The following is a 13,545-nucleotide window of genomic DNA, read 5'->3' as shown; positions in this document are numbered from 1 at the left end:
CTTTTGCATGACTTAAACATTTATTAACGTGATGTTTCCTCCTTGTAAAGCTCCTGTGTAAACCTACAAACACATATAACAGATTAAATATAAAAATCGTGGGTTGCCTCCCACGAAGCGCTTCGTTTAACGTCGCATGGCTCGACGGTCCTTCGTCTGCTTAGGTGAGACGAATTTTGTCAATTAGACCACCCTCCTAGTCGTGTAGGTACGGTTTAACTCTCTGCCCATTTACCTTGAACGTGTCTCCGTTTGTGGGATTTCTTAGTTCAACGGCTCTATGCGCAAATACTTTTTGTATCATAAAGGGTCCCGACCATCGTGACCTTAGTTTCCTTGGGAATAGCTTTAACCTTGAGTTAAATAATAAAACCAGTTGTCCTTCCTGAAGTTCTTTCTTCTGAATGCGCATGTCATGCCATGTTTTGGTTTGCTCTTTGTATATCTTGGCATTCTCATATGCTCGATTTCTGAATTCTTCCAGCTCTTGTAATTGGAGGATCCGAGATTTACCCGCTTTGGAAAGATCATAGTTGAGGAATTTGGTAGCCCAAAATGCCATGTGCTCAAGTTCGAGTGGTAGATGACAAGCTTTACCATAGACCAGTTGATACGGGGACATACCTATTTGTGTTTTGAACGCTGTTCGGTATGCCCAGAGTGCATCATCGAGCTTGATTGACCAATCTTTTCGTGAGGCGCTAACGGTCTTTTCTAGGATTTGCTTGATCTGCCGATTTGATACCTCAACCTGTCCACTAGTCTGGGGGTGTTATGGTGTGGCGATTCTATGCTTGACATTGTATTTCCTCAGTAGGTTCTCCATTAGCTTATTGAGGAAGTCGGTACCTTCGTCACTAATCAGTGCTCTTGGTACCCCGAACCGTGCAAAGATACAATTCTTGAGGAAATTGATTACCACTTTCGCATCATTCGTGGGCAGTGCTACTGCTTCCACCCATTTCGACACATAGTTAACTGTGACCAGAATGTATTGCTTTCCAAAGGACGGTGGGAAGGGTCCCATAAAATCTATTCCCCACACATCGAACAGTTCAACTTCTAACATGGCATTCTGAGGCATCTGGTTTCTTTTGGATATGTTTCATGTTCTCTGACATCTGTCGCACTCTTTTACCACTACTTGTGCATCTTTGAATAGTGTAGGCCAGTACAATCCCGATTGGAGGACTTTTGTTGCGGTTCTATCTCCGCTAAAATGTCCTCCATATTTTGAGTTATGACAGGCTTTTAGGATGTCCATTTGCTCTTCCTCTGGAACACATCTCCTGACCAGGCCATCTAATCCCTTTTTGTACAGGAATGGATCGTCCCACACATAAAAGTTGCAATCATGCAAAAACTTTTTTCTTCTGTTAAAGTCAAAGTCATCAGGTATTAGTCCACCTACCACAAAGTTCACATAATCGGCGAACCATGGGATATGTGTAACGGCTAGGATATGTTCGTCTGTGAACTCATCTTTGATGGGGTGTGTTTCTTCTATTTCTTGAATCGGGGTCATCCGAGACAAGTGATCAGTAACAATGTTTTCACTACCTTTTTTATCTCTAATTTCCAGGTTGAATTCTTGTAGTAGAAGGATCCATCGCAGCAGTCTTGGCTTTGATTCCTGTTTGGCAAAAATATATTTTAAAGCCGCATGGTCAGTATACACAATTACCTTTGATCCCAGCAGATAGGACCTGAACTTGTCAAACGCGTACACCACCTCCAGGAATTCTTTTTCAGTGGTTGCATAGTTCATTTGAGTAGGGTTCAATACGTATCTTGCATAATAGATCACATGCAAGAGCTTCTCCTTGCGTTGCCCTAGTACTTCCCCTACTGCGTTATCACTAGCATCGCACATCATCTCAAAAGGAAGAGACCAATCGGGGGCAATAACTATGGGGGCTGACACCAGCTCCTTCTTCAAGGTCTCGAAGGCTTGCCTACACTCCTTGTCAAATAGGAACGGTGTATCTTTCACCAGTAGACTAATTAGTGGTTTTGCGATCTTGGAGAAATCTCTTATGAACCTGCGGTAGAACCCCGCATGTCCTAAGAAGCTTCAGATGCTTTTTTCATTTACCGGTGGTGGTAAATTTTCTATTACCTCCACCTTTGCTATGTCCACTTCGATTCCTTTGTTAGAGATTTTGTGTCCCAAGACTATTCCTTCACGTACCATGAAGTGACATTTTTCCCAATTCAGGATCAAATTTGTTTGCTGGCATCTTTCTAACACAAGTGACAAGTTAGTCAAACAATTATCAAATGAAGAACTGAATACTGAAAAGTCATCCATAAATACTTTCATATGCTTTTCGAGCATGTCAACAAAGATTGATGTCATACACCTTTGAAAAGTGGCCGGTGCGTTGCACAATCCAAATGGAATTCTTCTATAAGCAAAAATACCATAGGGACATGTGAGTGCAGTCTTCTCTTGGTCTTCAGGGGCAACAGCAATCTGGTTGTACCCCGAGTAACCATCTAGGAAACAATAGTAATTGTGTCCGAATAACCTTTCCAGCATTTGATCAATGAATGGTAACGGGAAGTGATCCTTCTGTGTTGCTGTAAGACCCCAATTTTGACCCTAAGATCCCACACGAAATTCCATCATAAGCATTAGCATGGGGATCATACCTTGGCATCCTCCTTACCCCTCTTTCATTGGGTTTGTTTTGGGAGAGATCCCCAAGCACTTTGTGATTATATCATACTTGTATTTTATCATTTTTCACTAACCAAAATACCAAAAATATGTCTTTGTGGTTGTCTAACTCTTTTGGAGGTGAGGGACATGATCTCCTTGATTCATTGATCATATCTAGGGTTCAAGACCCCCATGAACAAGAGCACCATCAACAATTGATTCAAGAATGGTTATAAGCATCATGTATGAGTCCCAATTGTTTCTACATGTTATATTGATCAAGTTTGCTTCAAGAGTTTGAGGGTGATGTGCCTTGGAAACCCTAGTTTGACTAGGTATCTTGGGTAACTTCTCCAACAAGCTATCTCACCAATTGATCAAATTTCTCAAGGGAAACTTCAAAATACAACATATTATGCATATATTATCTACCATGAGTCAAGAAAGTCAATAAAATTGGAAGTTAGCAAGTTGGTTGATGGTGGTTGGCCAGATGAATTCATTTGAGCAAAACTGGGTCTCCCTAGACCCTATTTCCTACACTTTTCACCATATGAAAATGATTCCAAGAGCAAACTTACTCTAAATTATGTTATAAACAACTTTCATGTTGATACCTAGAGCTATTTTTGCTTGGAAAATCATTTTCTATGTTGAAACATTATAGGTCATTTTGTCTAAACCCTAATTCGAAAGTCAATTTCCCAAGGCCATAACTTGCTCAAGTTTTATGAGATGAAATATTTACAAGTTTCACAATCAAATTAAATGTGTCTACTTCAACTTTTATGTTTGGAGTGAGAGCTAATTCAACTTCTTTGCACATGTGATATGAGGCTACATTATAAGTCACTTTTGACCTATACCATTGATCAAGTGATTTTGCCAAACTTCAAAAATGCATAACTCTATCATTTCAAATCCAAATGACATGAAATTTGTGACCATTTTGAAGGTCTTTGAGAGATATACAACTTTGATTAAGACACTTTTCTCATTTAAAGCTCCCATAAAAAGTTAAGCAAGGTGGAATATTGAGACATATGGCTTGACACTTAGAAAATTTTCAATATGTCAAAATTTTCCAAACTTCCACCTCAAATATCTCCAAGTTCCAAGCTCCAAATTAAAAAGTGTTAAACATCCACTACGCCAAAAACTGGAATAGACAGCGCACCTTAGAGGGCGCTTTATTACAAAAGCGCACTCTAAAGTGAAGCGAAAATATAAGGAGCGAACAACTGGAATAGACAGCGCACTTTAGAGGGCGCTTTTATAATAAAGCGCCCTCTAAGGTGAAGCGAAAAAATAAGGAGGAGATAGAGGGACAACAATACAGGGCGCTTTTTAGAAAGCGCCCTCTAAGGTTACCCTTAGAGGGCGCTTTTAAAAAAGCGCTCTATAAGTCCATGTGCATTTCCAGTTTATAAAGCGCTTTTGGAAAGCCTTAGAGAGCGCTTTCATAAGCGCCCTCTTAGGCCCCCTTTAGAGGGCGCTTTTTTTCCACAAGCGCCCTCTAAGGTCCCCTTTAGTAAACATTAAAATTATAACATACTGCGCGTTTTGTTATTTCACTCTCTGTTATTTTCGTTCTTTTTCACGTTAGGGTTCTCACTGCTACGATTTTCGCTACTTCTAAGGCGTTCTCCTTCCACCTCTGTTAGATCTACGACGTTTCCTCCTTCTATTAATTCGTTGTTAGCTGTTCGATTTTGACACCATAGGTATTTTTCTAATCTTCATATTACTTGGTTTCTCTTCTGACGTTCGCTATTGTTCATTTTCTAATCTTCAAATTCCTCTTGAGAAGAAATTTGGTTTTGGTAAGGTTCTGGTTATTGGCGTCTGGTTTCTTCTATGTGCCAATTTTGAATATGATAACTGTTTTACTTGCTTTTTTTAGTTCGAATTGGATTGGTGTATGTGATATCGGGTTTGGGAGGAAATTTGCTGTGTGTTTTATTCCTCCATTCAATCATCTACGTTGGTGCATCTGGTGCAATATTCGGCTTACTAGGAGTGATGCTATCAGAGCTTTTAACAAATTGGAAAATGCATACTCATAAGGTAAATAAATAGGTTTATAAGTTATTAAGCTCAATGATGGTGTCTAATAGATATATTTTTGTTATTGTTTTACAGATTGATGAGATGTTGATTCTTGTTGTGATCATTGTTTTGGACTTAGCTCTTGGAACTTTTCCATTTGGAAGTAATTTTAGTAACATTGGAGGGTTTACATCAGGATTTCTTCTTGGATTTGTCATTTTGACTCGCCGTCAGCATCATTGGCTTAATCTAAACAAGTCTAATACTTCCCAGAAGCAAGAATCTTATCAATATGCGCTTCGGATTATCTCTTTTGTGCTACTTAGTGTTGGGTAGTGTCTCTCTCCTTTTTTTGTTGTTGTTGCTGTTAGGTGAATTACATTGTTATGTACTAGTGTCTCCAATGTGAAAGTGGTTGTTTACAGATTGGTCGGCGGCGGCGTCTTGTTCTTTAAAGGGGTGGACTTGAATGATTACTGCTCTTGGTGCCATTATATAACCTGTGCCCCTCCGAGCTGTAAACCAGGCTACATTTCTTGTGAGGTGAGTGATGCTCCTATGCTACTTCCTTTTGTATTTGCTTGATCTATGCAGCTTCTATGAAGCACCGGCATAAAAGTGATTACAACTGATATAACTAATCTTTAGTTCTGTTGACACATATTAAAAGAACCAGTTTCGATTCTGCATATATGGTTAATTTATTTGCCAAACAAATTTTCTTATGATGATTTAATGCTTGAAAAGTTCAACAATGAAACTTGAAATGTTGCTGATGCTAACATTTTTGTGATGTAATGCTGCAGGATTACCAGATCGGAAACAAACTTAACGTGACATGTTTGAACAATGGAAGAAGTGGCATTTTTTCTCTGTCAAACCGTAACCCTGACGAGCAGGCTGAAGAACTATGTTATCGCCTTTGCGGTAAATAACCAGACACAGAAATACAACATCTCTTAGGGAGATTTCATTCAATAAACTTATGTATATGATTTGTTCTTACTGCTGCTGCTGACAATAAGAATGAGTCACTGTGGTTGTTGCCATAGTTGTTATCTCGTTATATATATTTCTCCTTGCTATGAAATTACTGCAGGATGTATATTTATAAGTTTGTCTGAAGGAATATTACATCAAATGATTCATATATTAGAAATGATCATAATGAGGGTATTTGGATCAATCCAACCGTCCGTGTTGTTAAGAGACATGTAGAACATATTCCAACCAAGAAAAGAAAGAGAACTTAGTGAAAAAGATACAGGTCAAATGATTTTAATTGTTTTCTTTATTACAGGTAAAATGGCTTTTATTACAGCAAATCGAGTCAGTTGCATAAAAAAAAAAGGTATAAACACAATTATATGATATTTATGCATAGAAAATGTTAATTCTTGATCTTATACTTCACCTAACTAATTTTATGATATTTTAGGTTCATGCTATTGATATTGAACAAAAGAGGTTGTTGTTAAGAAGACTGCGGCTAGCAAAAAAACATACATCTCAGAGATGCTTTTGCTACTTAGTTTTATTTCTTTTTAAGTTATGAATTGGTTGTATATTTAGAATCTTTAGAAGTTAAACGATTATATATCAGTGGATTGTTGTATATGTATGGATTGTTGTATATAAGGCTTGTTGAATGCAATGTGTGAAAAAGGGCTTCAAATTATACAGTTTTAGGTGTACTGCTTCAATATACAGGTTGTCTAAAATAAATAAATAAATATAGCGCTTTTTAAAAAAAAAATTTAAATAACCACCCACTTTAGAGGGCGCTTTCCAAAATAAGCGCCCTCTAAACCCTTTAAATTTCCACTTTAGAGGGCGTTTTCCAGTAAAAGCGCCCTCTAAACCCTTAAAAGTTTCCACTTTAGAGGGCGCTTTCCAGTAAAAGCGCCCTCTAAACCCTTAAAAGTTTCCACTTTAGAGGGCGCTTTCTTTAAAAAGCGCCCTCTAAAGTGGCCCATAAAGGGCTTAAAGAGCCACTTTAGAGAGCACTTTCACCAGGAAAAAAAGCGTTGTCTTTACCTATGCCAGCGCCAGATTAGAGGGCGCTTTAAAGCGCTGTTATAGGCCAAAAAAAGCGCCCTCTTTTCCCTTATTTGGCGTAGTGATCAAACTTGTTCCTCTTGATCTCACATTTCCAAATAGCTAAAATTTATGCATATTTGATGAGAAATGCATAGGCTGCGCATGGCTTAAACAGACTGGTATCATGTGTCACGAATCCAACTTCAAGTATCAATGTTTAATTGCCTTGCATTCCAAGCTTGCTTCAACATATCTGAACTTTATTATGGACCTTTGAATAATAATTTGATGGGCATATGCACGCCCATGCAGCTGGTTACCTCACTTTGCCAATTTTGGAAACTTGAATGGAGTGTGCAATTAACACTTGAATCCTCTATAAATTGAAGCTCAATTGCTCATAATCAACACACACACTATGCAAGCTTTGATTCCCCACAGAAAACCCTTCCCATTGAGAGGATAAACCTGAAAAATTCTGTTGAATTTGAGCTTGAATCTCCACTATTTTGGAATTCAATTCTCCAGGAGTCCATTGATTCTAAGCCATTCCATTCCTCTTCTACAAGCAATTGGAGTGAAGCAAAGCACGATTCAGATCAAGATCTAGAAAGCTCAGACCTCCATTGAAGGTATTTTGCAGAATTTTTGGTCTATTCGATTCTCCTTGTTTCTTGCTCAATTCTTTTGATTATTGTGTTGTCATAAGTCCTACCAATGTAGGCAAGGTGTTTGAGTTGTTTTGATGATGAATCGAAGCAACTCAGATGATGAACCTTATTTTTCAATTCCACATATCTCTCAATATAGTTGGAATTGGAAGAAATGGAGGTGATATTCTTGCTCAGTGATGTTTTCTCTTTAAAATCATGTCCCTGTTTGAAATTCTGGTGATGGTTGATGATGACCAGTCCGGCGAGGCTCGCCGGGGAAGACAACCAGATCTATGGCTCCGGTGATAATGTGGTTGAGGTCTAGACCGTGTGATCCAATTCCTGCGTTCTAATCTTGACTGTGCATTGTGATTAACATGTTTGCCACGCAATTGACTAGCGCCTTGGTGGAAGGCGCACAGTGGATCATCAGATCTGCCACCTCAATTAATGAGGGAAATCTGATGGTCCACGTATTTTTGTAATTTCTGATTTTCCTTTTTGTCGCATCGCGCGAAAAACCGGCGGGAAAAGAAAGAAACAACAGAGCCGCCACCGTGCGTTATTTATCCCAAAAGAGGGAAAGGAAACGCTCGAAGTAAACCTGGGAAAGAACATGGTCTCGCGACCAAAGAGAAAGGGTTCGGGAGTCGGTTATGCGAAGGGAAGGTATTAGGCACCCTACGCATCCATAGTACTCTACGGGATCCACGCACAAAAGGAAGGGAAAAAGGTTGCTAAACACTGCTCAAACACACACACACTGGCTGAAAAGAGACAAAAGAAACTGACTGAAACTGACTCGGCAGGATGTCGCATCCTGGGCCTACTTAGTCTATCAGGCATAGACATCAGAGTCGAAGTAGTTCGGACTGGGAAGACGACACATGCTCGCTAGGATGTCGCATCCTATGCATACGTATCTTCTCGGACGAGAGAAGAATCAGAGCATTCGTAGCTCGGCTGACACACACACAAGCAAAACAAGACACACAGGCAAACGTGGAGCCCGACTGCCAATCACTGGACTTATGTCAGCATCCGAACCTAAACGACACGCAAAAGAGGCAAACGTGGAGCCTGAATGCCAATCACTGGACTTACATCAGCATCCGAACCTAAACAACACAACAGATAGATAGGGAGTCTGGGACTCAGCCTACAACTGTCAAACAAACACAAAAGAAAAGAAAGGGCGCCCGGAGAGATCAGCTCAATCTCCTGCCTACATACTTCATCTGGTGTGAAGATCAGGGCGATGTAGTTCCCCTACGCAGGGACAAGGATCTAGCCTAACCAGATAACAGAGGGAGACACAACTCTAGGGAGACTACGACTCGAGCCTAGATGTTGTCATGCAAAGTCAACCCTAAGTTAAGGTTTCTAGCTAAATGGCACACGGGCCAACCTATCCTAGACAAGGCTTGCACAGGAAGCAAGGGTCTCGATTGCAACGAGGGCAAGAGAAAGGGGAGGTCTCAATCGCAACGAGGGCGAGAGAAGAGAAAGATCTCAATCACACAGGGGTGAGAGAAAAGAGTTAGTGTTAGTGGTTAGTCAAACTCGGCAAGACATCGCGTCTCGTGCCTACGTATCTCACCTGAACGTGAGAATCAGAGTTGCCGTAGTTCGGCCGAACAGTTCTAAACATGGCTCACACAAGGGTTAAGCCACACAGACTTGACTTGCACAGGAAGCAAGTCAAGCACAAACCTATTGCACAAGGGCAAACCTAAACTAAACCTAGAGAGGCAAACAAAGCAATCACAAACACATACAGCATAAAATAAACACACCAACAAGGGGGCTCAAACATCAAGGGTTAGGCACTAGGGCCAACTGGAATGGGGTAAGTGTGCTCTTAACCTTGCCATTGATAGGCTAAGGTGAAGCAGATGAAAGGAGATGAGGGGTGTGCCTCATTGCTTCTATCCCTGGCCTGGGAGAGCATTTGACAAGAATGTGTGGGTTCAGAAAGTGGGAACCCTTCTACACATTTAAAACTGACTCAACTGTGCAATTGCACAAGATCTTGGGTTTTTATCTGAGATGCATCAACATAGTGGTGTGAGCAAGACAGAAGACACACTGAATAGTGGGGGATAGACTGCATATCCCTACCTTCCACCAATTGCCTCAAATGAGGACTTTTCCTGCTTGGGACAATTTTAAACAAACACAGGCATTGCCTCTTAAGGAGGACTTCAGACAGTTTGCCCGGTCAAATAACAGACCGGGTCTCCAGACTACATGTAGAGAGAATAATTATACCTCAAAAGCAATTGCTAAACAGCAAAGCAAGCAAGTTCAGAGAACTTAAGCAACTAAAGTACCTGCAAAAGTCAAAACAGTTAGTAAACAGCTCAACAGATAAAAGCAAAAGGAAATGAACCAATAGTCAACCACAGAGGGACCAATCGTGCAAGGCACAAAGACTCAAGCATATGAGTCAAGCCTACAAAACAAAAGGTTAGCACCATATAGACAAACAAACATCAATCAAATTGGTATGATCTTGGAAGCACTATGCTCAACCTGAAACAGATGAACTCAACATAAGTCCAAAGGACCACTAGGGCTAGCCTAGGGTCAAAGATGAAAGAAAAAGTCAAGGCAGCAAGGAAAAGTCAACTCAAAGTCAAAGTCAACCAATTAGAAAGCAATCACAATTGGGCCCACAATCATATCATGCATTATGATCATTTCATGAACATTTGAAGTCAAAGTAAGGCAAAGGAAAGCATACAAAAGTCAACAGAATGACTTGCATCAAAAGTCAACCTAAACAATTTCAAAAATCATCAAATAAATCACACTCAATCCTAACATCTAACATGGTAGACATGTAAAATTTCATGGCATTTGGATGAGAGGAAGGCAGTCAACTAAAATCATGAAGTCAAACCAATTTTAAGTAAGCACAATGAAAGTCAACAAGCATGGGTCAACTTCAAAAAATCATATCAAATTGAAAACAGAAGAGAAATGAATGAGATTAACACCAATGCAAAGCTTGAGATGTCTAGTTATCACATATGGAATTTCATGATCATGTGATATGTTATGAGAATTTCCCAAAAGATTTGGCAATGTATAGCACAAAAAGTCAACAAGTGACCAAGCATGGAAGAAAATTCACAATCAAATGGAAAACAGCAAGATAAATTCTAAGAAAATTCATACGTGAAATAGACATACAAAGGATCATTCATGCAAAAAATGGGGTCATTTGGATGTAGGGAAGCATGTGAACAAAATTAGGGAAAATGCATGATCATGGTATAGCAACAAATGTAACACATGACTTCAAAAAATCATAACCAGCAAACCACAAATGGGAAATCCACAAACTCTATACCAAAATGAAGGTGAACATGTCTAGTTTCATCACAAAAAATTTCAAGGGCAATGGATGCAACATCATTATTTCACAATTGAAATGGCAAGAGATATCATTTATGCACACATGTTGGGAAAACAATTGCCAATTAAAATCCAGCCAATGGAAAATTAAATAAAAATCACAATCAAATACTAGACACATTTGTGATCATTGTGGAAAAAACCTCATGATTTTTGGATGAAAATTGAGTGAGAAATGAATTATTGAAGCTTGATGAATTATTGAATGAAGTATGAGCAAATAAGCATGGCATATGGTCAACATGGGGTCAACGGAGTGGCAAAAGCGTAATTCTGCGTGCCACTAATCTAAACTGCAGCGTTTTGAAGCACACAACGAAATGTTGTGATTGGCTACTATCCAATAAAACAGTACCCGAGCCAATGGATGGGCAGAAATCTGGGTTTTATGCATAAACCCTTAGGGTTTAGAACAACAGGGCATTGGCAACATGTTCATGGTATTTCCAACATCAAATACGAAATTCGACCAGCACAACAGCAGCATGGTAATAGTACAGGCAACAACAATGTTCATGTAATATTCAAAGTAGCCATAAACTAAACATAAACAAACACCAATCATGTGGATTTTCTGGACATGTTCATAGAGTTTCGAAACTGCAGCAGGGTTTCTAATACAGCAAGGCATTGGCATTTGTTCTTGAAGCAAGTTCAACAATCGATCAAAAATAACAACAAATGAACAGCAACATGTTAACATAATAATCAATGCAACAATCAAGTGGCCACAACCAAACACGACAAACGCAAATCATTGATTTTCTGGACATATTCAAAACAGCAGCAAGGCATTAACATTTTTATCGAAAATCAACATCAATCTACAGCATGGCAGTAACAATATGTTCAGGCCAATACAAGCAACAACAACGGGCATGATCCTGGGAAAACAAACTGGAACAAGCTAGGGTTTTAACAAGATACTCATCATCTCCAAGTTCAACCATTAATCATGAACAAACAAAAATAAACGTCATCAATAATCCAACAGGGCCATGACACTATCCTCATACAACATTAAGAACAACAGAACAAATATAATCATGAGCTGGGCAGAGTAGAATTCAATACAACAGTACATATGCTCATCACCAACATTCATCAGTCAATCATCAACATGAACAACAACATTAATAAATGGTCGTGGCCATGAAATATCATCAACTAACAGCAAAACAAACAACCATGGGAGTTTTTTCTGAACAGAATTCTAGGGTTTAAAGAACAGCAGCCAACACTCATCATCACTATGCATTCGAAATTCCATCATGCCCAAAACAAAAAACCAACATACCAATGGCATCATCAGACCAAGAATAAGCATAATCCAACATCTATACTTATTAATTCAAGCATATAACAGAGAAATCCACACAAACAAGTTTGAGCACAGAATTTCAAAACCATATTTCTCTCAACACAGTGGATCATTTTGGATGATTTAAAGTTCATTGGCATCAGCAAGTCCAGGGTTACACATGGCATAGCATGGATGAGAAAAAATAGAGGGTCGAAGAACTTACTTGGTTTGAAGAATTCAAAGGAACAGTGGTTACTTGATGGAATTTGCTCAAACAAATGGCCCTTGTGCTTTATAATGGAGGATTCTTGAAGTAAGCTAGCTCAATGATGCTCTTAAGTATCCAACCCACGATTTTCCATTGCTATGGCTTGAAGAAAACAGACCGAGGAAATGCACCACAGTCAAGATTAGATGCTCGAAAACCCTCTCAAATGAGGTTTAGATGATGGAGGAAGCAAAGATTCCTTGAATTCTTTGAATGGTTTATGCAGAAAAAGGTTTTTTGCCAATATGCAAAAAGGAGAGAAAGTGTATTTTTGTGATGGTAGGCTGCCAAGCTAGGGTTGAAACGAGCTGAGAAAAAGCTTATATGGGTCTGTTTAGCATTGGTTTAGTGAGTGCTAATCTTGATTTGCTTAAAATGTAGTTTTTGCAATTTTGCTAAATGTGTACAAGTGAACATGGAGGGTGCAAGCTTGCACGGTTTTGGGCTTGGAAATGCTGTCAAAGACCTTGCCAATTGCTGTTTGTGGTCTGTTTAATGATTTGCCAGCTTGCCTTCATGAATGAAACCAAATTGCACATATTGCCAATTATGCAATTTTGCCAAAATAGTGATATGATAAGGGTATGAACATGATTTTAGAATTGGAACAAGTCACAAATATTATATAAAAGCAATCTCAATTGGCCAAATGGTGAAAAAAGTTTTAATTCAAAAAGTCAAAGTTTGGTCAAACTTTGATTTTAAATGAAAAAGGTCCAAAAATGCCATTTTGATTGGCAAGGTTTTAGGTCATGAAATCTATATTTTTGGAAAGAGGGTGAAAAATGTGGTTTGTAGGAAAAAACCCCACCAAATTTGGCCTTATGGTTTGAGAGATATGCCCCCTTGAAGTTCAAGATTTTGTGAAAATGAATTGATCATATCTTGACAACCATACATGGGATTTGAGAGTTCTTGGACTTTTTGAAAATGGGAGAACAAGATCTTCAACTTTCATGTTGGGCAAAAATTCATTTGAAGCTTGTATCATGATGCAAGTTGAGGATCAAGAAGTTTCTATTTTTGGCAGTTGAAATTACAGGCCCAGTTTCTATTTCTGGAAATTTTCTGATTGGCTTCAAATTCTTCCATGATGTTGATTGTCATGACACATGAGGCCTATTAGGACATGAATAAGCTCCTT

General features: G+C 39.0%; 1 protein-coding gene across 1 annotated transcript; it reads left to right on the top strand.

The window, feature by feature from the left end:
- Window positions 1–4,462: 4,462 nt before the first annotated feature.
- LOC127102446 (RHOMBOID-like protein 1) lies at window positions 4,463–5,843 on the top strand. The gene is made up of 5 exons (XM_051039818.1): window positions 4,463–4,488; window positions 4,569–4,732; window positions 4,808–5,046; window positions 5,140–5,257; window positions 5,521–5,843. Exons 2-5 carry the CDS (start codon window positions 4,688–4,690, stop codon window positions 5,647–5,649), a joined length of 531 nt encoding a protein of 176 aa, XP_050895775.1. The 5' UTR covers window positions 4,463–4,488; window positions 4,569–4,687; the 3' UTR covers window positions 5,650–5,843.
- The last annotated feature ends 7,702 nt before the right edge of the window (window positions 5,844–13,545 follow it).

This window comes from Lathyrus oleraceus, chromosome 7, assembly GCF_024323335.1.
Source record: "Lathyrus oleraceus cultivar Zhongwan6 chromosome 7, CAAS_Psat_ZW6_1.0, whole genome shotgun sequence".
NCBI classification, from domain to species: Eukaryota; Viridiplantae; Streptophyta; class Magnoliopsida; order Fabales; family Fabaceae; genus Lathyrus; species Lathyrus oleraceus.
This window is presented reverse-complemented; position numbering and strand designations above follow the sequence as displayed.

What these genes read in the sequence shown, in the direction of transcription:
- LOC127102446 (XM_051039818.1), top strand. Translation starts at nt 4,688, where the DNA reads ATGCTATCAGAGCTTTTAACAAATTGGAAAATGCATACTCATAAG. An exon ending in TTTGTGCTACTTAGTGTTGG is followed by an intron (nt 5,047 to 5,139) that starts GTAGTGTCTCTC and finishes GGTTGTTTACAG; the next exon opens with ATTGGTCGGCGGCGGCGTCT. An exon ending in CAGGCTACATTTCTTGTGAG is followed by an intron (nt 5,258 to 5,520) that starts GTGAGTGATGCT and finishes GTAATGCTGCAG; the next exon opens with GATTACCAGATCGGAAACAA.